The following is a 23,106-nucleotide window of genomic DNA, read 5'->3' as shown; positions in this document are numbered from 1 at the left end:
AATGCAGTCCCGTGGAAAAAGTGCCCTGAAACACAAGATCCTTGGGAGGAACTCAGAGAATGAGAGAGCATCCTTCTCCATCACAAACTTGGGTTGTTTTGAGGGAGGGAGGGAGAGCTGTTTAAGAGTCTTGCCCCTGACCCAGGGCAGTCTGAGCACACAGAGGAGAGGCGGACTTCCTTTCTGCCCATGCTAGGGAGGGCTCAGAAGGCACCAGATACCCCCTGTCCTACCTGAAACAGGTGGGTAAGAGCAAGCCCGTCATTTGCGTGCCAAGAGCTGCCTGGAAAAGCGGACGCTGAGGGAGCAGGGAAGACCCAGCGCCAGCCCTGATTCTGCAGCTGTTCTGAATGTTCGATTCCTGAGATGTCGGTCCACAGTGGGAGGATGGGGGAGGCCCCAGTCAGTCCCAGGCCAGCCCTTCAACAGGATACACCAAAAGACCCGTGCTTCCCGGGGTATCAGGCACACACCCAGCCATTAATGAGTGAATCCGCACCTTCCCCTCCCTCTGACTGCTGTTCTTTGCCTTTTCCCCATCTACCGCAGCCCCAGAAGGGAGGGCGTGTTAGTGGCTTGACAGTTTAAACACCTTCCAAGTTCCCTCTCACCCTAAGAGCTCAGACTCTTTGCCACTTCTTCAAGGGCTACCAGCCTCTCATTGACCCTTGTCTTGCCTCTCCTCTATCCACCCCAGAGAGTGAAGTCGCCCCTACCTCTGCCTGGCTGAAGCATGAACCGCCAAGTGGAGGAAGCCAGTTCAGACGTAGGAGTCCACACCGTGGCTACTGCCATTGCAGGAGTGTTGTGCTCCACCCACCCAAGAGAAAAGGGCTGAGTTCCAAGCCACCGGCCAAGACACAGGAGAAGGTGTGAGAACTGTTTGAGAGGCAGAACCCCCAAGATGTGGTTAGTGAAAGGGAGTGGATAGGCGTGGAATCCAAGGATCATTTCCCAGGTTTCTGGCTTAGGAAAATGCATAACTAGTGAAATAATTCATGGAGGCGGGATGGTAATAATTCCAAGAGTTTGGGGTGGTAAAATTGCTGGGGGTGAGAGAGAGTCACATCAGTGACAGCGGGAAGGAAGAATTTAATTTGCGGCATCCTGACCGTGGGGCCGGTGGGTGGTGTGTGGGTCCACGGTTCAGGTGCAAAGTCTTGGTGAAAGACCTAACTATGGAGACTATCAGCATGTGGACAGTGGCATGAAAGCCATGGGAAGGAATGAGATGAATAAAAAGAGAAGGCCAAGGCCAAAGACCGGGAAGCACCAATACTAAAGCAAATTTTAGGTGGGAAGGAGAATGAGCAGTGTCCAACGTTGAAGAGTGGAAGGCAACGGGAAAGGACAGTCGGAAGGTCAGGAGTCGGCTGCGGCCGGGCTGCGGAAGGTCTAGGAGCCAGGAGACACACTTGGGTCTGGTAAATAGGAAGTCATGTGGTGCCCTGGGCTGGAGCACTTCCCCTGGATTGGGGAGGGTGGAAGCCAGATGACAGCCGCTAAGAAATGAATTGGCAGACACCGACTCGAGAAGCATGGCTGGGGAGGAAAGGAGAGAGACAGGGTGACAGCCAAAAGGGGGTGCAGAGTCAGGGAAGGGCTGGTTCTTAGTGTATTTTAAGACGCAAACAAAAACCTGTGCATGGGGAAGGTAACAGAGGGGAGAGCAGGGTTAGAGAGATGGGCACAGGGACACCAATCGTGGCAGTGATGCTCCTGGGCAACACGAGGTGCAGCGTCCTCAGCGCTTCCCTGCACAAATTTGGCAGCAAGTTCATGCAGCTGTTTCCTTTAGCGTCAACTTTTCTGTGAAGTAGGAAACAAGGTTGTTCAGTAGAGTGAGTGGGTGAAGCTGCCCCAGAAATGAGAATGGTACCAGGATGGAGCGTGTGGTCCAGAGTGGTCAAGAGTCAGGGGCAGGACACACCAGGGACTGAGCTGAGTGGGAGAGGCCAACAAGGGCTGGAGAAAGAGGACAGAGAGGTATAGGCTTGGGTCCGATGGACTTCTAGCTTCAAAATCTGAGGCCCAGAGACATTGGGTGAGTTCAGATCCACAGAAGTCTACCCTCTTACTCCCCTAAATGATCCTACTCTTTCTAGACTAATGGGCCCATTCTTACTAAGGAGTTAATGACTAACATCTCCCATACTATTTAATTTTAACAACAGCTTCCAAACCAAAGATTTCAGCAATAACCGAATCCTCCTGAAACACAGGCTGACACAGACCAGCTATCTCGTTGCTCTGTATCAAAAATTTTTTCCACCACCCCCTTGCCCAGCCTCTCAGCAATCCTTCACCCTGTGAAATCTGCCATCACTTGGTACAGCAATAGAAAACAGAAATGAAAACCTCACTGTATCTTTGCTGCTCCAGAAAGCAGCCACCAGGGTGTTCAGTTTGATCTGACAGCCACTTGATGAGCATTCATTCCTTTACTCATTCATTCACTCACATTATATTAATATATTGAGCACCTACCACACTGCAGGCACTGTCCTAGGTGCTGGAGACACAGCTGTGAACAAACCCTCCTTCGATGGGGTATAGACTCACTACAGGGGGCAGGACAGCTGCGTGCTCTGAGCCAGGCACTCTGCAAGCATGGACCTTTACAAGTGTGACTTCCAGGTCAGGACTTTTGCTCCATTTTATGAATGTGACAACTGAGGCCAAGAATGAACTAGAGCCAGAATTCGCCCTGGGCTGGCCTTACTCCAAGTTTGTGCTCAGAGAATGCATCACCTAGTACTTCTCAGACTCTCACAGAGACACGATCACCTGGGATCTTGTTAAAACGCAGATCCAGTAGGTGGGGGCTGGAGTCTGAGAGGCCACATTTCTACGAAGCTTCCTGGCAAGGCCTTGGACCTCACATTAAAAATGAAGGGCCTCATGTTTCCCAAACTCATCTGATTATGAAACCTTTTCTCCACCAGAGCATTTATCTAACAGTTCCTACCTCACTTCCTGAAACCCAAGGAATGAATGAAACCCAAAGAATGGCTGAATAAATGAATGAATGCTGTCCCTGGGCCTCCCAGTGTCTCTGTACTTCCTACCTTAGCACCCCTATTCGCATAACTGGCCATTTGCCTCAGTTTCCCTGCTTAGCCCCTTGGATCCATCAGGGACTGCAAACTCTCTAAATGCCCCTCCCCTGGGCTAGGGCCCTCCCACCCTGCCGGCTCCCTCTCCTAGGGGCTGGAACCTGGCCTCCTGGGCACCACCCTCTGGAGCTTCCTCACCCCCAGGCAGCCCTCTGTCCTAAAATGCCAGCTGCCCCACCCCCAACAGACCCAAAGAAAATGGCATTTTGACACTTTGTGTCTGCTCTTCGTAGAATATTAAATCTAGAATAATGGGAATTAGTACACCAAAAAAGTTGAGGATAAGACTCCCCGGAGTGTCCTGATTTCTCACCTAACAAATCCCAGGCTGGAGGAAAGACTTAGTGATTCCGGAGCTGGGAGCTGTCAGGCCAGCCCTCACCAATGGGCCTTTTGTGAAGTGCGTTAAGCAGTTTAGGAACGCTAATGCGGGCCTCCTGGGCTAGTGCTTTCCCAGTCTCCTCTGGGGGTGCTGCCTAATCTCATCCACACAAATCTGGTCACTTTGGTGACCACCTCTGGGCTGCTGCCATCTCTGGGAACAGGTCCTGGTGCCACCCAGCAGTGTCCTGGCCAATTATTAAAGGAGGGGCAGGAGGACGGAAATACGGAGGTATGGGCTGACAGGTGCAGGCAGAGCCTTGGCTCTAAAGCCACCCAGGACCCGAGCTCTTCTTCTGGTCATTCTTGGGTGGGGTTAAGACAGGGGCCATCAGCAGGTGAGCAGGAAGAACTCAACAAAGATATAGATTCCCAAACCCTGCTCCTAGACACTGGTTCAGAAGATCAGGAGAGGGCCTGGGAATCTACATTTTTAACTGAGAAATCCATACATTCATTAAGCCTATGGGCTCTAGAACCAAACGAGGTTTAAAGCCAGGCTCTCCCCCTCCCCAGCTGTGTGGTCTTGGGCAAGCAACTTAATCTCCTTAAGCCTCAGTTTCCTCAACTGCAAAATGACCAAATTCTTCGGAGCAAGGTTTAAGAGGGGAACGTGTAGCTCTCACGCAGCACAGGGGCTGAGTGTTCAATAAGGGGCAGCTCCCATGAGGAAGACGAGGATGACAATGCTGCTGACGGAGGGGGGAATGCAAAGATGACATCCACAAACACAGTTTAAGCCTTTGCCCCGGCCCCTCCCTCTGCCTCAGACAGTCTTCCCCCATAACTGTCCTCCTCCAACCCAAGGCCTGCTCACTCTTGACGGGCCTGCTGGCACCTTCTGAATGAAGCCTTGAAGCCTGTCATCCCCCACCCCCTCCTCTGTTTGCTTAGAGCTCCCCAGGCTTTTGGCAGCTTATAAGGGTCCTTGGAGGAAGGAACTTGGTTTGAAATGGTATTTGGATCCATGATCCCAGCCTAGGACCACTGCACTAGGTACTCCGTGAATGCTCAAAAGAACCAGCCCACTGGTCCTAAGCAGATGGAACACCAGAGCCTTAAAAATCCTCCTTGTTAGCAGAGCTGCTGGGCGAAGCCTGGCTAAAGGGAAGGCCATGGGGGGTGGGAACTGGGTAGGCTGAGGGTGGAAGCCACAAGGTCAAAGGTCAGGAAGAGACACTAAGGGATGGTGAGGCTGGGGGTGGGGAGGAGAACTCTACAATGAGGAAGAGGAAGAGGGGGAAAAGGGGGGTCCCAGAGGAAGGGAGGAGGCAGGTAAGTGGAGGAGGGAGTAGGGAGGTAAGTGGAGGAGGGAGAGGGAAGGGGAGAAGGAGAGGGAAGGGGAGAAGAAGAGGGAAGGGGAGAAGGAGAGGGAAGGGGAGAGGCAGAAGGACTTCGATGGTGACAGGCACAAACGCCTTGGACAAGGGAGAATGCAGCAGGTCTCCACACAGACAGCATCAAGCGACCTGCTGAGTCAGCCCCAAGCAGATAGATTTTCCATTTTCATTTTCTTTCTTGATGAAAGTTTTGTGATGTTCTCACAGGATGAACAGAACTGTGATTTACAATCCATGATTTACAGAGTGGGTTTCACGTACTTCTGACAGTTCTAGCAGCTGTCTACTCGCCCTGCGAGGACGGGGCACAGGGTAGAGAACGCATGGATGGAAGGAAAAGGATCCCTCACTCCCTCCTTGCCGACCTCTTCCCGGTGGGGCTCCAAGTGCCTACGGAGACCTGCCTTCCCCAGGGGCACCCTGCCCTCACCGTCCCCCACCCTGTGCCTGTGGAGACCAGTGGCTGCAGACCAAGCCGATCGGGCCACTCCCTGCTCCAAACCCTCCAGCCTCCTGGTGGCTCTTGTCAGTTGGCAGCCTTGCTCCAGACCGGCACACCTTGCTCCCACTCAGCCAAGAGCCTGCGCAGATGAGCCTCTGCTGTCCCAAGACGTTCCCTATTCGCCCTCTTCATCTGCCCACTCCTGCTGACCCTGCAGATCTCAGCTCCCTACGAGCTTTCTCCCTGACCCCTGCAGTCTGCAGAGTTGCCACTCTTCTTTTTCTTTAAATTATGATAAAATACGCATAACATAAAATGTACCATCTTAACCATTTTGAAGTGTATAGTTTAGTGGCCTTAAGTACATTCGCATTGCTGTGGTGCCATCATCACCACCCGCCCGCAGAACTCACCTTGCAAGACTGAAAGTCGGTGACTATTAAACACCGAAGGCCCCATCTCCCCTCCCCCAGCCCCCCGGCAACCACCATTCTACTTTCTGTCTCTATGAATTTGCCTTCTTTAAATACCTCACACAAGTGGAATCATGCAGCATTCGCCCTTTTGTGTCTGGCTTCTTTCTTTCACTTAGCATAATGTCCTCGAGATTCCTCCATGCTGTAGCATGTTCAGAATTTCTGTCCTTTTTAAAGCTGAAAGATATTCCATGTAAGGACCCAGCATACTTTGTTTGTCCTTTCATCCATCCACAGAGACCTGGGCTGCTTCCACCGTTTGGCCACTGTGAATAATGTTGCCATGAACATGTGCAGTTGCCCCTCTATGTACACGCACCACTGGAACCTGCCTACATCCCAGCACATCTGGGAGCTCCAGAACAGCAACAAATGCCTGCTGAAGAGCTGAGTAATCCCTCACATCCTCTGGCTGGAGCACCCATCCATCAATTAATATGTACTTTAACTGGGGCCTTTAAGAAACACAGGGTCTTGAACCAAAAGAAAGACCTCCTGTGGGATACGGGAGTCCAGGGTAGGGAGGAAGGCTCTGGGACTCCTCAGGCCCTCCATACAGAGAGCCAGCCCCGCAAGAAAGTGGACCCAGGTGGGCCTGAGACCCCACCGTGCCCCCCGCTCATCAGCATCCTCATGTCTCAACTTTTGCCTCTCCCAAAACATTGATGGGTCTGACCACATCTAAACAAAGCATTTCTGTCCAAAGAAAGATGCCATAAACAAAACAGACAGATGGAAGATTGGAAGAAGTTATTCGTGAACTCTAAAACTACCAAAGGGTGCTATCTGGACTATAAACAGAACTTCTTCAAAGAAATAAAAAAAAATTTTTTTTAATTTAAGACAGGAAATCCAATTTTAAAATGGACAAAGAATATAAATAGACAATTCACAAAAATAGAAAGCTCAAACAGCTAACAAGCATATAAGAGATATTTAAATTTACTAGTAATCAGAGAAATGCAAATTAATACAATGAGATGGCACTTTCCACTCAGGAGAATGGCAGAAGTAGAAAGGTGGCTAATATTAGGTGTAGGGGAAGATGTGGGAAGACAAAACTTCTCGGGCAATTTTAGAGGAAATGTGACCTGGCACAGCCATTGGAAAACACTCTGGCAGATTACAGAAAATTAACATATTAACTCAGGGATCCCAGTCCCCCATTTGTATCACCCAGAGTGATTCTCACACAGGGGTCCCAAGACAGCATGCACAAGATGTCCTTCGTGTGTGGCGGGGAGGAGTTGCAGACGGGCCACAGATCTACCCCCAGGGGAACAGATACATAGAATATGACGAAAGCTAACCCATAAAGCAACGCAGCAGTTAGAAACCACACACCGCACACACAAGGAGCATGGCTAAATTTTTTAAATACGGTGTTGAGGAAATAAAGCAAGAAACCAGATGAAATTCATAGTTCAATACCATTTAAAGAAATTAAAAACATATATACATACAAACAACTCTACATATTTTATAAGGGTCCATGCAGATTTCAAGACATATCACACACAGCAGAATGGGCACAGCAGAGAGCACAACAGCAGCCTGGGGATCAGGGATGACGGGAAGAAAAAGTTTTAAATGTAATGAGAGGAATCTTGCACAGACTGAGGATGACCAAGTGCTAGGGGCTGAGAGTAGGATCAATTCAGTGTTATGCTCCCGAGGTGGGGGAGGAGCCGGAAACAAAACACATCCACTGTGCCTTCCACGTGATTTGGGGAAACATCCCTGTAACACTGGCCTCCTTCCATGCTTCTTAGAACAAAATGTCATAGGAGATGGGAGTCCTAATGGTCCCTGAGCGCAGGGAATTTTCATCTTGCTAGAGTTAAAGGCCTCATTCTGATCTTGTGCCCTGGGTGGATGTGCTAGTTAGTGAGAGGGAAGCCCAGGCAGGCACCTCTCCCACACTCAACTCACGGTGCTGCTGCCCAGGGGTGGGCGTGTGGGGAGAAGGCTGTGGTCAGCGTGTCTGATGGGCTCTGGATGGGGATGGCTTGTTTACTCCTGTTCCAGTTCTCGGGAGCAGTCACACAGGCCACTGGAGGGGGAGAGAAGCTCAGCAAGTCCTCCCTCTTTCGCCCACTCCCCTGGGCCCTGATGCACAGCCATCATGAGCTCCCGATCCCTGCAAAGCCAAGCCAATCTGACCCCCAGGGCAGGATCTCCCGCTGGATGGGGCTTAGACTAGTAACCTTTTTGGTTCTATTCTAACATCTCTGGCTCCTTTTTGTTTTGTTGATTAAAGAGCTTCCAAGTCCATCATTGCATAGACGAAGTGTGTATTATTCTTCCCATTTTACAGGTGAGAAAATGGAGGCCCAGGAAGAAGAAATGTTTCACTCCTGATCACACAGGTTGCTAGGGGCATGACCAAGGCTGGAAGACTGGCTTCCAGCTCCTAGGCCAAACAAGGCCTTCCTCCCAGGGGCGGATCTGCCATAGGTCAGCACTTCTAGGACAGCACATATGACAGGGACCAGGAGGGCAGGGCCACACAGGTCCCTGGCTGGAGGAAATGCCATCATCAAGGCGGCTGTTTTCATGCTAGGAATATTTTAGCCTGGATTAAAAAGAAACCATTCAACTGTCACCTCTTTCTTATTGCCAATTCCACACATCAGCGCAGAGCTGCACCCCATCTCCGAGTCTCTCTCCACCCCTGACCCCAACTCCTGCAAGGGCGATGTGAGGAGGCCATGAGGGTCGGCAGGCAGGAAGTAAGACTCAGGCTGGGGTGGGGGAAGGGCGGGATGAGGCAGCAACCTGAAGACAAAGCTCCAGGGGCCTGAGTCGACTCTACCACACTTGCTCATCTCAGAAAGGGCCATCAATCATTCTGCACAAAATGCCTGCACATTCTCTGATAATACACTTGTATCTCAAATTTCAAAGTCTCTGCTTTTTCCCTTTAAAGTCACAACCGTCACACTTGCTTACTTTCAATCAATAAATAGATGGAGGTACTTAATAAGAGAATTTATTCTGTTTTCTATTTGAAAACCTAGAAGATGGACACATAAGTTTTTTGAGGTTTCTGGATTATAATTGCACTTAACTGAGTATAAATTAGACATTGGCAGGGAGGAAGGCTACTTGCGCTGCAAAATGAACCCTTATTTTCTGCTCTAGACCACACAGGAGATTCTCAAACAAATTTCTAAGAGTGATTGGGTGCTCTCAGTAATTGAATTATACATACATTATTTTTAGCATCATAAAACTTTCTTATAATGATGATTTTCGGGGGTAAGACTGACATCCTTGGAAAGACCAATTCAGTTTAAAATTTTCCAACAATACAGAAACAAATAGGTAGGAAGTAACAGGCAGTTTCTAGAGGGGAGATTCCCCAACAGAGGAGGACCCTGCAGGTAAACCCCTACTCCACCCTGGGCACCACCACAGTGGCTCTTAGGTAGGCACAACGCCTTTCTCTGATGTTGAACTTGACGCGAGCTGCCCTGGTGCTCCTGGCTTGTGCCAGGCTTGTTTCTCAACAGGGTTCCTGGTGGTGGCCACACGGGACTCCCAGCTTCTCCCTGGAGAAGGACTCCTTACAGCAGGAGAGTGGAGCCTTCAGCATTTTTGGTCTCATTTCTGGGATCAAAGATTGATGAGGACTTTTTATCTGCTGGAAATATCACAGTTCAGGCGAGAAAGAAACTGACCAAAGTTCAAGGAGTCCTGGGGAGGAAGATGAAGATGCTACAAGAATGTGAAGCAGGTTAAGCTACTGCTGGTGCGTTCCCTCCTTTCCCATCTCCTCTATTCGGTTGGCTATATGACCCCACCTCACCTCCCAGTCTCACATTCCAACTCACCCCACCCAAACTGCCCAATACATCCTGACTCACTCCCATCCCATGCCATCCCACCACATGTCACCTCTACCCCATCGTTTCCCCATCGTCCCACCACCCCTTCCTATCCCATCTCAACCCATTCTGGCACATTCCCACCTTACCTCACCCCATCCCAGTCAACCTGCTGAATACTCATATCCCAGCTCTCAAGCCCATCCCCAGCCACCATATCTCACTCAATCCTGTCCCATTCCATCCACCATCTATCCTCCTCTCTCTACCCAATCCAATGCACCCCAACCTACTCTTGATCCTGCCCCAGCTCACTCCCTCCTCCTTGATCTCAGGCCATCTCAAATTATCCTACTTCTCCAATTCCACCCCATCCCCTCCCCTCTCATCCTTGCGTGGCCAAAGTTGTCATTTGTGAATACATACCGGGTCATGACCGTGCTTCATGTTACATTAAGCTCACTGAGAAAGCCAAAGGGTCTCGCCTTCCCCCAAAGCTCTAAGAACAAAGTGTGCAATTGGATAAGAGAGGAGAAAATGAGATACAGAATCTCATCTTCAAAGCAGCAGTATGGAAAGATAGCAGTCCTGGGGGTTGAGCTCTCAAGAATTCAGGGAAAAAATAAATAAGAATTTCTTTTGTTTCTCTTAACTTACAAGAGTAAGGAAAGAGCTCTAAGAACCACACCAGCATTTTCAAGTTGAGAAACTCCCACATTGCAGAGCCCACTCTTTGTTCTCTATGGGTCCAAGGGAGAACCAGGCTCTACTTAAAGCTAGTGAGCCCTGAGACAGAGGATCTGTGAGGATGAGGACTCTGCAAGAATCCTCCATTTGCAGGTAGGTCCACCCAGATGTGACCCTGTTGCTGGGGAAACTCTCAGGACGGCGGAGCAGGCAGAGAGGGGTTGGGAGGCCACATCCCACGCAAAGAGAGAACCCCAGGAGGGCGGTGCAGTGGCATTCTCCAATCTCTAGGAGGAGCTGGAGGGTCCTCCCTCTTCACCCCCGAAGAAGAGGAGCGCTGACCTGGGTTGATGGGCTGGGTGAGTCCACCAGGTTCTAAGGAGTGTGCTTTCAGCCAAAAGAGCAAAGAGGCACGACTCTCCACACTGCATATGGCAGCACCTTAGAGTGGCAGAGTGTGTGAACTGCTTTTCTTAATTCTAAGCGGCTGGTGCAGAAAGCAAGTAGACTGTACTTATAAGAGTAATAATTGCATCTAATACATATTGAATGCTAACAATGGACCCAGCACTGTGACAAGTGCTTTCCATAAATAAAGACAATGAGCCCTAGAGTCAGGTAACCCTGCGGTTCAATCCTGCATCCTTTACCTACCTGCTCTATAACCTAGGCCAAATTATTTAGTTTCTGAGCCTCTGTCTCTTCAAATGTGACATTACAGTGAGAACTGAACGGTCATGTCTATAAAGCATTTAACCAGCACTCAGTAAAGGAGAGGTATCATTATTGTGCAGATGGGCTGGGGCTGCCACCCACTTGAAGTTGCCCCTTCACCCATTCCCACTCTTCCCAGCTCCCACCTGCCTTGGGAGTGTCCAAGAGGATGGTCCAAAGGAAAGGGCACCCTGGGCTCCAGACAACCTGCCTCTGATCCTCTCCCCAGGTGTTTATCAAGTGTCTACTATGTGCTGTGAGCTGGGCTACGCTGCCCTGCCTGACCTTACAGTCCTTTAGGGAAGAAAGACCATCCCACCTCATTAAGCAAGAAATTCCAATATGTCCTGATGAGTTTTACAACAGAGGAAACATGGGGAGTTGTGAGAGCCCAGCAGAGTTCCATCTAGACGGGTGTTTAGGGCTAGAAGCCCAGGATGACTTTGCGGCCACCCCCAGGAGCTTGTGGTGGAGACGGATGGCCAACAGCTTGAGGATTGGAAGTGTGGGACTCAGGCCTCCAGTGCCAAAAGCAGCATCACGTAGTGTAACTGATGGGGACAGCCCAGTGGACGAGCAAGGCGGAGGAAGGCAGCCCGGGCAGAAGCTTCCAGGGGCACAACACCAGCTGGGTCCCTGGGAAGTTGACCAGCAGTGTGGTTACGAGTAAAGGATTTGGAGTCAGGTGGCCATGGATCCACACTCTGGCTTAGCCATTTACTTCTTATGTGGATAAGTTATGTGTCATGTGTCCTCTCTGAACCTGTTTCTTGGTCTATAAAATGGGGATAATGACACTGCCGACCTCACTGTGCTTCTGGGAGAATTGAATTAATACATGCAAGTGCTTGAAACAGTGCCAGTGGGGACTCAGTGAACATTAGGTATTGGTGTGACTCCCCTGGGTGCCCAGAACAGCTTTCTGAGCATTAGGTGGGGGAGGACATGGTGAAGGCACACAGTCCTCCTGGCTGGTTCCTTTGTCTTTAGTGCTTCTGTTCGGCCCCAGCTTCCATTTAATAGGCACATTTGATGAGGTAGGTGTGGCATGGGGCCCATTGCATCTCTGGTTTCCAATCCTTCCCAAAACGCAGGAGTTACTTGTCCCTTTGGCAGGTTAGGAACCTGAACCTTACAGAGGTCTGAGGATCAACTAGGTCTTCAACAAGGCTCTGCTGAGCCATCAGATTCCCTTAATCCTGCTGGTTTGATGATGACGGTGAAACGGGCAGGTCAGGCACATGAGTGCTGCTGAAGCCACCTGCTGGACTATTCTGCACAAGCTCACACCTTACAGTGTCCAAGACCCCACAGTCTGGCCCTCCAATCCCTACTGCACAATTCTGGTCTCACCTTTAAGAAAGCTACACACTCACCAGCCCTAGATATGGTCAGTGCTCTCTGCTGTAGTCAGCTTATTTTTTTAACAAACCATAAAGCCACAGCTCAATTGCAAATGGAAATTCAAATCCATACACACATCGGTGACTGAGCAGTTAAATGTCTCTTTTTGGTGCGGAGTTGCGGGGAGAGTTGTGTGCCAAGGGCTTGTTCTTGCATTGGTTCTAGAATTTAAGGAGTTGTCTCACCAATCTGTGCTGCTTAGTTGTGGGGAAAAGCAATTGGGTATCGAGTGTTTGTCCTGGCCTCCTGGACTCCTACAACTCCTGATTTAGCCTTATCAGTCCCTGGAAAACTGTTCAAGAAGAAAAATGTAAAAATCATCTGACAGAACAGCCGTACATCAAGCCCCAATTCTATGCCAGGTCCTGAGCTAGGTGCTGGAGATATCGAGAGAAATAAGCACTGCTCCTGCCTTCAGGAAGCCCACAGTTTCATATGTCAGGCAGACAGACAAATGCTTTTAATATAATTCAATTTGTACTATAATAGAATACTGGGTACAGTCAGTGCTCTAGCCCACAAGAGGCCAACTAAAAGCAAGCACTCAGGCAAAGCATGCAAATCAGGGGAAAATTAAAAAAATAATAATTTAGCATTTGATTTTTTTAAGTCATTAAGGAGTTGGCATGTGAAAAATCAGAACTTTGTCGGAATACCTTATAGTTTAATACTGCTTTCATTTTTAATTAGTTATCAAGGGGCTGGGAAGTGCTATAGTTATTTCAATGTTTGGGGCTTCTTAATCCAAGGAAAAGTAGCTAGGTTTGAGAATAATTGAAGGTATAAAACTGACAAAACTTGTTGGCAACCTGATAAAGAAGGAGTTGGGGATGATCCTAAGGTTTCTGAGCTCAGTAGCTGGAAGGCTACAGGTACCACTGGCCCACACAGGGAATACTGGAGGCTTAGGAGAGATGCTAATGAGTTTGTTTTGGAAGGGAAACATCTAGGTGAAAATGTCCACAAGTCAGGTGGATATATGGGCTGTCTGGACCCAGAGTTTCTGTGGACTAGGAAGCCAATAAACATACATCAGGAGAGACGTCTTGGCAGGAGAGATCTGTCTGGAAGCTTTAGGGTGTGGTAGGGGAAGGGATGGACACGGATAAACTCACCCAGGGAGGGAAGAAAGGGAATGGGGAAAAGTACACAGAATGGGATGTAGCAGGCACCATACTCCAGGGAGGGGAATGAGTGTTGGTATTAGAGACTGAGTAGGAACACACAAGAGGGAGGAGAGAAATCAGAAAAACATAGTGTCCCAAAAGCCCAAGGAAGTGAAATTTTAAAAGGAGTGACCCAAAGTGTCCAAAGCCACAGACAGGTAAAGGAAGGACAGAGAAAGTATAGTTGATCTGGTCATTAGTTAGGATGGTCATCGGCTAGGAGGCTAGGGTGTTCCAGTGGAGTGCTGGGGACAGAAGCTGGCCTGCAGGGAGTGACTGGTAGTAGAGAAAGTGAGCTGAAGACCCCTTTGGAGAGAGTGTACTGTGACACACAGAGACAGTGTGGTGGCTCAAAGAAGCCAGCTGGGCCAGGAAGGCTCCTGAGCCTGTTTTACGTTAAAGACAAACCTGTACATAGGCCTGGGGGCAATGTGTTATTAGACCCAAGGGAGGGAAAGGATGGGGAGAGGGAGAGCAGGTAACCCTGGGAGCCCCTAACAGGGCTGGGGTGGAGGAGGGGGCAGGACACAGCCTGAATGTGTGGAAGGAAGAGGGCAAAGGCAGATGAGAGGCCTCCCTCTTTTCCAAATCCTTTTACTCATTTTATCCTGTGATCACTGACCCAAAGGAGAGAGCCAGTTCAGTCCTGAGCGTCTTTTAAAGTCTACAGTGTCAATCGAACACAAAATGAATGTGCTTCCCCCTCTAATGTGCCAAATCCTGCCCATCTTCCCTCACCAAGTCCATTTCCTAATCATTGCCGCCTGCAAGGCCAAACAGCCCATCTAAATGCGGGAAAGGTTTGAAAAGAAACGCACTATGAGCACGGAGCAGGGCCTGCCCAGAGCAGCTACTCCCTCCCAGACCTTTCCGACAGCGCCCCCGCCCCCAACTTCTCTACCGAGCAAAGCCCGCAGCGCAAAGGGAGCAGGATTCCAGCAGCACTGAGCAGGGTGCCAGCGCCAGGGAGTCGGCCTTTTCCTCTCCCCAGGGGCACGAGATGGCCAAGGGGCAGGACAAATCTAGCCAGAAAAATAATCCACTTGGATCCAGAGGGATTCTCCAGGCAGCTAAGCCAGACTGGGGGCCTCACCTGGACAATCGTCCTGGAGGCCTGACAGACAGTAGCAGCGGTCCTCCCGCCGCCCATGTGGCAAGACTGAGCGGCCAGCGGCGTCGGTGTGGACAGCCTCCCAGTGGGTGTGGGTGTGCGCGAGGCCAGAGCTCCCAGGCCCGCGCGCCGCGGGCGCCCCTCTCTGGGTGTCAGTGGCTATGACTCTTAGCAGAACCTAAGAAAGTCTGGTCAAGTAGGGATGTGAGAGCCAGAGCTGGCTCAAGGCGCCCTCCCTGACCGCGAACCCCAACGTTTCTCGGCTGAGGGGTGGGCGACACGGTCTGCGGAAACGGGCTCACAAGATGCTGGCGGCCAGAGTGCACCAGAGAGCTCGCCACTCACGGGCCTGCCAGGGGAGGGCCGCACTTTCCAAGAAGGGGTACTGAGGTGGCTGAGGCCAAGCCTTCAGAGGTTCCATAGGTGGTTAAAAAACAAAAAACCCAAAACAAACCAAAACAAGAAAACCCCACGGCTCCAGGCTGGAGGTGCCCTGGGTCCAGGCCTGGGCAGCAGGTGTTTCGGGTTTTCTCCCCCAGTGGGTGTCAGCTTTCGGGCTAAATAAAAATGCGTCCCTGTTCGGACCCGTCCCCACCAGGGCACACGGGACTTTCTAGGTTGTTGCTAGGTCTGGTGCTGTCGGTACAGTGGGAGGGGACCAGTCGAGGCCAGTGGCCTCCACTGGGTACCGGGTTCCCTCGAAGGTTCGCGTGCCTCCCTCACAGGCTGCAAGCTACAGCCAGACACCAGCGAAGTTCCGGGACTGCCAGCACCCGCCAGGTCTGCCCCCTCCCGGACTCGGTCGTCGGGAGCGGGTCCCGCCGCCGGCGCCGCCGCCGCCGCCGCAGCCGCAGCCCGGGCGCTCGCTCGGCTGCAGCAGGGCGCGGGAAAGGGCACTTTGGCGCGGAGTGAGAACCAAGGGAAATGTGGCGGCGCGGAGCCTAGCAGCGACACTCCCTCCCCCGTCCCCGGGTACAACCCCTGTCCCCTCCTCTCCGTCGCTCAACACCCTCTGGCCCCCACCTGAGCCCTCCTACAAAGAATGCGCGGGACCCCCACCCTGGGCGCGCGCCCACCTGAAGCCCCCCTCCCAGTTCCGAGAGCCGAGGGAGGGGGACATTTGGGGAGAGGGACGGCGGCCGCAGTCTCCGGGCGGCTCCGGCGGGGGCAAGGGCTTCACTGGGAGAAAATGGGCGGGGGCAGGGAAGGGCAGACCTTGCAGACGCGCAAATGGGGAGGGGGCGCGCCGTTCCTCTCTAGCCCCCAGGACTAGCGTGCCTAGCAGAATCGGGAGCCTAGGGAGTAGGGCTCCGGGAAAGTTTATCCGGAAAAAGCCTGGCACCTTGGGGGCTAGGAGGCTGGAGAAACTGAAGCCACAGTCCAGGTGCCCCGCAACCCCGGGAGAGGATATCTGCCTCTCAGGCCCCCACACCGGCGGGATCCGGCCAAGTTGCGGCTGAGGTTGGGGGTAGCAATGAGGGTGTGGGTGGAGGTGAGGACGTGGCTGAGGGTGGGGTGGAAGACAGAGGCAAGGATGAGGAGGGTGGGGGGTTAAGGCGGGGACGGGGCGGGGGAAGGGACTGCGAGCCGGTCGAGGAAGGGTGGGCTCGGGGCTCGGGTGGGGCGCGCGGCGGCCGCCGGCTCCCCGGCGCGGCCGGACTTACCCGCTGCGGCCGAGGCGCTGAGCAGCCCCCAGCCCAGAAGCAGCAGAAGCGGCGGCGGCGTTGGCGGCGGCGGGCGGCCCCAGCGGCTCCCTACGCCCGGCACGAGCGCCGAAATCCCGGCTCCGCCGCGAGCCCTCCCCGCGGGGCAGCCGCAGCGCCCCTGCTCCCGTCCCCGCGAGCGCGGCATGGCGCGGCCGGCAGCGCCGAGGGAGAGGCTCCGCTCGCCGCCGAGGAGAAAGGAGGTCAGGAGAGCTCTGGAGCTTTTTTCTGCTCGGAAAAAATCCCGGTACGCGGGAGCCCTGAGCTTCTGCGGCTGGAATGAACCAAGTGTCCGCCCGGCCGGGGAGAGGCGCGCTGCGCTCTCGGAAATGACTCGCTCCAATCCCGCTTCGCGGGGTTCGCGCCGGGGGGCGGGGGGGTGAATTATCCCCGGATTAATCACTCCGGAGCCGCTTCTCCGCCGCTCCAAATGCTGGGGGAGGCGCAGCCAAGGAAAAAATATTGGGGGGTGGGGGTTCCTCTTCAGCGCCACCTCCACCTCCAGATAAACCACAAATTACATCTAAAGGGTTGTTTATTCCTGTTTGTTTTACAATTGACCAGTTTCTTTTAAGTTCAGTCCTCCCGTTTTCATTTATAAGATCACCCATTAATACACCCTCCATACACACACATACACACACAGTGACATAGACACACGCACTCACACACAGGCACATACACACACGCCTCTTCCACGTTTGGAAATTGGAATACTGTCTGGGAAAGGTAACCAAAGAAGGACGCGTTCCCCAAGTCGTGGCTCTTACAAGCCGATCTTGGGTGGTGGCTTTGAACTTGCAATCTGGGGCTGGGGGCGATGCTTAAGAGCCTCATTCACAATACCCTCCTACCCCATCCCAGGAGAGAGGTGTGTCTGTGTAGACTGAGTCAGGGTTAAGAATTGGAGGGCAGGTGGGGTGGGACCTGGGGGTTACCGGTTCACTTGACCCTGTGCGGTCCCATCCCTACCCTAACACGAAATATCAGGATGAAGGAAGGAATGCCTACGTGCAAGGGGGGAGAGGTAGGGATAGGGGGTGGGTTAGTGTGGGGGTGGGGAGTGAGGCTTGTGGAAAGACGGTGCAAGAGTTACTTGTACAATTTATCTTCAAATTTAAATGACCGGACCCTGCTTCTTCCTTTCCCCCTCCCCCTCCCCCTCCCAGCCACGGCCCCAAACCCGGCTAGTTCCTCCCAATGGCGTGAGCCGGTCCCCACCTCTCCCCAGTAGCCGCTGCCTCCAGGCCCCAAGGGCTCCGCGTCGGTCCCCGCCCCCTCCCCCACGCCGACTCGGTCGCAGTCTCTGTCTCGTCTACCCTAGACTCCTCCGCCAGTCACGATGGCTCCTTCGCTGTCTACGCCAAACTCTCGGCGAGAGGGAAGAGACGCTTTGGGGAGGGGAGAGGCTAGAGTGGATCGGGAGGGGCAAGGCCCGGGGAGGAGGCCCTTGCCGGCGCTAGCAGCAGAAAGACACCTGCCGATGGGCGCCCCCACCCGCTTGGCCAGAGGCTCGGGGCTCAGCGAGCAGCGCATTTTGGCCAAGCCGGAGACCTGGCATCTGTGTGGCCAAGGCGGCAGTGGCCGGCGGGCGGCGGGACCTGGAAATTTCCGGGCAAGAGCGTAGAGAGGGGCTTTGGGGTTGGAGACCCAGGTTGGAAGGAGGGGGCAGGGCCACGGGAGTGGATGGTTGTCCTTACTCCCTAAGAAAAACTTGCTCCCCGGATCCACGCTTTCGCAGCTCCTTGATGCGGGTCTTCCTCCCTCCCCCCACCCCAAGTTGTTCCGGTTTCCCCGCATGAGCTCATCTCACAGCTGGGGAGGCAGCTCGGTGGCCCAGGGCGGGCAAGCCTGCTCAGAATCGCCGGCCCCGTCCCCACCCCCAACACACTTGCTGGCCCGCCCCTCCCGACGCCGCCTCGCTGGGTGCCAAGAACCAACCGAAGCAGCCAGAACTCCTCAGTGAAAGGCCTGCTTTATGTCCCTGGGGCAGCGAGGAGGGGGCTTTTCCCTTCCCATTGTCCAGACCCAGCCCCCGAAAGAGAGGGCTCAGCCTTCCCACCAGCCCTGGAGCGGAGGGAGGGCCGGGCTAGTCAGGAGTGGTGGTAGCTTTGGGGGCTGTTGGCTGGGCATTGCCTAGGGGTGGGCTCCTGACTCCTAGTCTCCTAATCTCGGCCCCTCCTCCTCCCTTGGAGGTGGGTTTCTCCTCCAGAGAAAGGATCTGGCAGAGATGCCCAGGCCTCCTCTGCAGCCCACAGCTGGGCAGAAGCCAGTCTGGGCTGCTCTCTAGTTCTGGGGCTCCAAACCAATGGATTTTCCCTCATCTTCTCATCCCCAGAATTTGTCTCTGTGGCTGCAACCACCAGATGAAATTTACCCCAAAACCTTCCCTGGCCATAGGAACGTTTGTCATCCTTCTCCCTGGGGGCTATGGAGGTAGGGGTATCCTTTTTATCCCTGTGGTCGGCCCAGTTACATCCTGCACCGATCCTGCCTCTCTCTGATCTATTTGGGTCCACATGCATTTACTGAGCGCATCCTGAGCTCTGGGCCCCGAGCGAGGCTGTGCTGTGAGCGATGAGAGATGCACAGTGTGTGGTCCGGCTTTGGGAGGGCACAGGGCAGAAGCCCACACATAACTGATACAGTCAGACAGCCATAATCACCATGACTGAATACGGGGCGTGCTACATAGAGACGTATCAAGACAGTGAGCTTTTCTTGAACTTGGGGGATTGGAAGGCTATTATAAGGAGGGAAGCAGGATTTTGGCTGGTTCTTGCAGTCCGGATAAAGATTTTAACAAGGTGAAGATTCATTTACTCAACCAATATTTATTGAGCATCATCACGTGTCTGGGTGTTATCCTGGATAAGGAATAGACACCTAGTGAACAGTCTCTGACTTGATGAAGCCAGTCAATAAATAAACAAATATTCCTAAACTTACTAGTTAAAGGATGCCATGAAGGGAAAGTTCATGGTGCTAGGAGAAAGAATACAGAATGTATTTAAAGAGATGGTCCAGGAAGGCCTCTCTGAGGTGGTAACCTTGAAGATGTGATCTAACATCAAGCAAGACAGTTATGCCAAGAGGTTGGGGAAGGGGCTTTGGGTACAGAGTATGGGCAAGGCTGTAAAAAGGGAAGGGGACCTGGAGAAAGAGGGTGGGGCTGGATCAAGGTGAGCAATGGGAGACGCCCAGGAGAGCGGGGTAGGGGAGAGGCCAGATCATGCAGGGTCTCAGGGGATGGTGAGGAGTTTGGATTTTATTCTTGGGCAGTGGGAAATAGAAGGTGTATTGATTTGCTAGGGCTGCTGCCACAACAAAGCACCACAGACTGTGGCTTAAACAACGGAAATTAATTTCCTCACTGATCTGGAGGCTAGAAGTCCAAGATCAAGGTGTCGGCAGGGTTGGTTGTTTCTGAGGCTTTTCTTCTCCACTTGTAGATGGCTGTCTTCTCCCTGTGTCTTCACATGGTCTTCCCATGGTACACATCTGTGTCAAATTTCCTCTTCTTATAAGGACACCAGTCATATTGGATTAGAGCCCATGCTAATGACCTCATTTTAACTTAATTGCTTCTTTAAAGACCCTGTCTCCAAATAAGGTCACATTCTGAGGTACTGGGGGTTAAGACTTCCACATATGAATTTGGAGGGAACACGATTCAGCCCATACAAGAGGAATGACTTTTCAGGTGGAGGGAGGAGAGAGAGCGTGGATTCGTGGCAGTCAGAACATGTATGTAAAGAGCCATCTGTTAAGACTGTATGGCCAGGCATGGTGGGTCACACCTATAATTATAGCACTGTGGGAGGCAGAGACAGGAGGATCGCTTGAGGCCAGGAATTCCGAGACGAGCCTGGGCAACATAGCAAGATACTGACTCTAAAAAAAAAAAATAGAAAAATTAGCCTGGTGTGGGGGTGCACACCTGTAGTTCAGCTCATCGGGAGGCTGAGGCAGGAGGATGGTGTGAGCCCAGGAGTTGGACATTACTCTGAGCTATGATTGTGCCACTGCACTCTAGCCCAGGCAACAGAGCAAAGCCCTATCTCAAAATAATATAATGAAATCCAAAAAACAAACTGTATATGGCATGGCTGCTTTAGCAGCAGTATCTGGAAAGGTAAGCAGCTCTGAATACAACAGGTGGATTTTCATTTCTAGGAAAGAAAACCCAAGTGACACAGCCTGGCATGTATCTGGCTTCTCTGTGGGGAATAGACAAGAAGGGAAGGGGCACCACTTGGGAGAGTACTGCAATAGTCTGAGCCCGGAGAGATGTGGGCAAAGGCAGGGATAGGGACCCTGGAAACATCTACAAGGCAATAGAGAGGCAGGAGTCAAAGAGATAGTCATAGCCCTCCCCCCTCCAGCCTGGGAGACTGGGGCTGCCAGTGCAGCCCCCAGAGCTGGCTCCCTGCCTGCCCCTTCAACAGGCAGCCGTGGGTTGAGGTGTCTTTACAATATCACATTGCAAAAAAGCCCAATGCAGTCTAGTGACTCGCCAAGATAAGCCTAATGTCCAGATAAGATCCAAGTTTGTTTTAGAAAGAAAACAAGGCCTGAGGCTCTGGAGAACTCGGCTTCAGTCAAGTAGGAACTGTAGATGAGATGCCCGAAAGTTTTCATTCTGACCTGAGAAAAAGATCAAAGAGCCTTCTGAAGCCAAGGGGGAGAGAAAGTGAGCGAATGGGGGGCTCTAACAACGTGAGGACAGAAGTGGGGGCCGCAGGGCAGGTAGGGCCGCAGAGAAGGGCTACAGGGCCCAGGCGGGCTCCGAGGGAAAGCCCAGGCCCTAAGCTGGGGATTCTTAAATTATGAGCATGACCAGGCAGAAGCATTTCCCAAGGACGAGGCTGTCACTGTAGAGATGGCAGGGAAATGATGCCCCAGGAATGGTGACAGAAGGGGTTCCTGATGGAAAAGCTCCGAAAGGAACCGAGGTGACCTCCAGGAGGGAGAAGTGAGGAGGGGCCCACAGCCTGGGCCATTCCTCCAGTGTTGCCACATGCTGGGGCCACCAAACGCTGACATTCTTGGAGAAAATTCTCCATTTGTGAAGCAAGGAAAGGAACAGAGCTCACGCCAGTGACAAAACAGGGGCCACATTCTTCCTTCAGATGTCAGAGGCCATAATCCACAGGAAAGGGGCTGTTCCAAGCTGTCATCTCTACTTGAAGTTCGTTCCCCTGATCAGGGATGCTGTCGTGCCTACATGCCTTTACTCACGCTGCTTTCCTCTGTCTGCAGCACCATTCCCTCCCTCCTCTAATTCCTACTCATCACTCAGCTCAAGTGTCACCTCCCCTGGTAGCCTTTCCTAAATGCCCCCTACCTGTACCCTCTGCTGGGTTAGATGGCCCTTTCAGCATGGACAGCTAGCCGGACATCAAAAATGTCTACTCCCCCTTCCATAGTATAGAGGTTCTCAACTGAGGGTGATTTTCCCCCCCAAGGGGACATTTGGCAATATCTGCAGACATTTTTTAGTTGTTGCAACTGGAAGGTGCTACTGGCACCTATAGGGTAGAGGCCAGGGCTGCTGCTAAACATTCTACAATGCACAGGCAGCCTCTCTCTGCCCCAAAGAATTACTTGGCCAAAAATGTCAATAGTGCTGAGTTGTCACTGAGAAGTGGCTGCCCAGCCAGGACTAGATTTCCCAGTACCCTTTGCAGTTGGGTGCAGTCATGAGACAGGGTTCTAGCCAAATGAATGCAAGCAGGAGTGATGTGTACCACTTCAAAGCTTGCCCCATAAAATCCCCCCACTCTTACTCCCCCGTCTTCTGGCTGGATACAGAGCATTTGGGTCCCTGGCGGACAACAGAGCCACAAGATGGAAAAAGCCTAGGTCTCCAAAAAAGGCACCCACCAACCAGGAACACCTGCATCGGGCTGTTATATGGGAAATTATCTTCACCAATGTTAAGCCACTGAAATACTGGGGTTTGTCACAGCAGCTAGCATTACCTTTATACGCACTTCCTCATTTTTCCTATAGTATCCTGTGCAGTAATTTGTTTACTCCTCACTCATTCATTCGTTCATGCCACAAACACTGATCTGCATGTCAGGCTGTGTGCTAGATGCTGAAGGAACACATATAAAGACGACTTGGACATTACACATGGCCCCTGCACTCAGGGGTTGATGGTTTATTGGGAAGAGAGTTAAACAGCAGAGCATGATCGATTACTCCAGGAAGATACAGGGTGTGAGGGAAACAAGAAGAAGAGCTCCCAGCTCAGCCAAGGGAGAGGGGCAGGCAAGAAGTGGCACTTTCCAGGAAAAAAGCACAGAGTGGGAGGTAGTCACAGCATGAAAATCTGCAGCACTCACAGCAGCCCAGGCCGCCAGAGGAAGGGCACTAGGTGGAAATAGACCTTTGTTCTGTGACCCAGTGATCTCATTTGTTTCTCCAGCTGGGTAGGCAGCTCCTAGGGCAGAAACCTTCTCTGGTTTCCCCAGGCTCCGGTGCCTGTATTGTGTCTGGCATTCTCTCCTCTTGGATGTCTCCTGGGACCCTTGCCCCAGCCTGCTCAGACCTGAACTCACCCACTCCCAGCTCTCCACCACCATCTGCCTCTGCTCAGCTCCCCAGCTCAGGACACGGTTTCCACATCCACACAGGTCTTGAACCAGAAACCTGCTGGGTCACCCTGGACTCCCCTCTCACTCAGTCCCCACATCCAGGCCATCACTGAGTCTTCGGGAATCTGCCT

The 23,106-nt window shown here is 52.4% G+C and overlaps 1 protein-coding gene across 1 annotated transcript in view; it reads right to left on the bottom strand.

The window, feature by feature from the left end:
* CSMD2 (CUB and Sushi multiple domains 2) overlaps positions 1-16,518 on the bottom strand; it is a 572,570-nt gene extending 556,052 nt beyond the window's left edge. Inside the window, 1 exon segment of the mRNA XM_045548313.1 lies at positions 16,332-16,518. Within this exon segment, the coding sequence (XP_045404269.1) occupies positions 16,332-16,518 (187 nt within the window).
* Positions 16,519-23,106: the final 6,588 nt, after the last annotated feature.

The sequence above is a fragment of the Lemur catta genome, chromosome 3 (genome assembly GCF_020740605.2).
Source record: "Lemur catta isolate mLemCat1 chromosome 3, mLemCat1.pri, whole genome shotgun sequence".
In the NCBI taxonomy this organism is placed as follows: domain Eukaryota; kingdom Metazoa; phylum Chordata; class Mammalia; order Primates; family Lemuridae; genus Lemur; species Lemur catta.
Note: the sequence above shows the minus strand (reverse complement) of the source record. Positions and strands in the feature narration are given on the sequence as shown.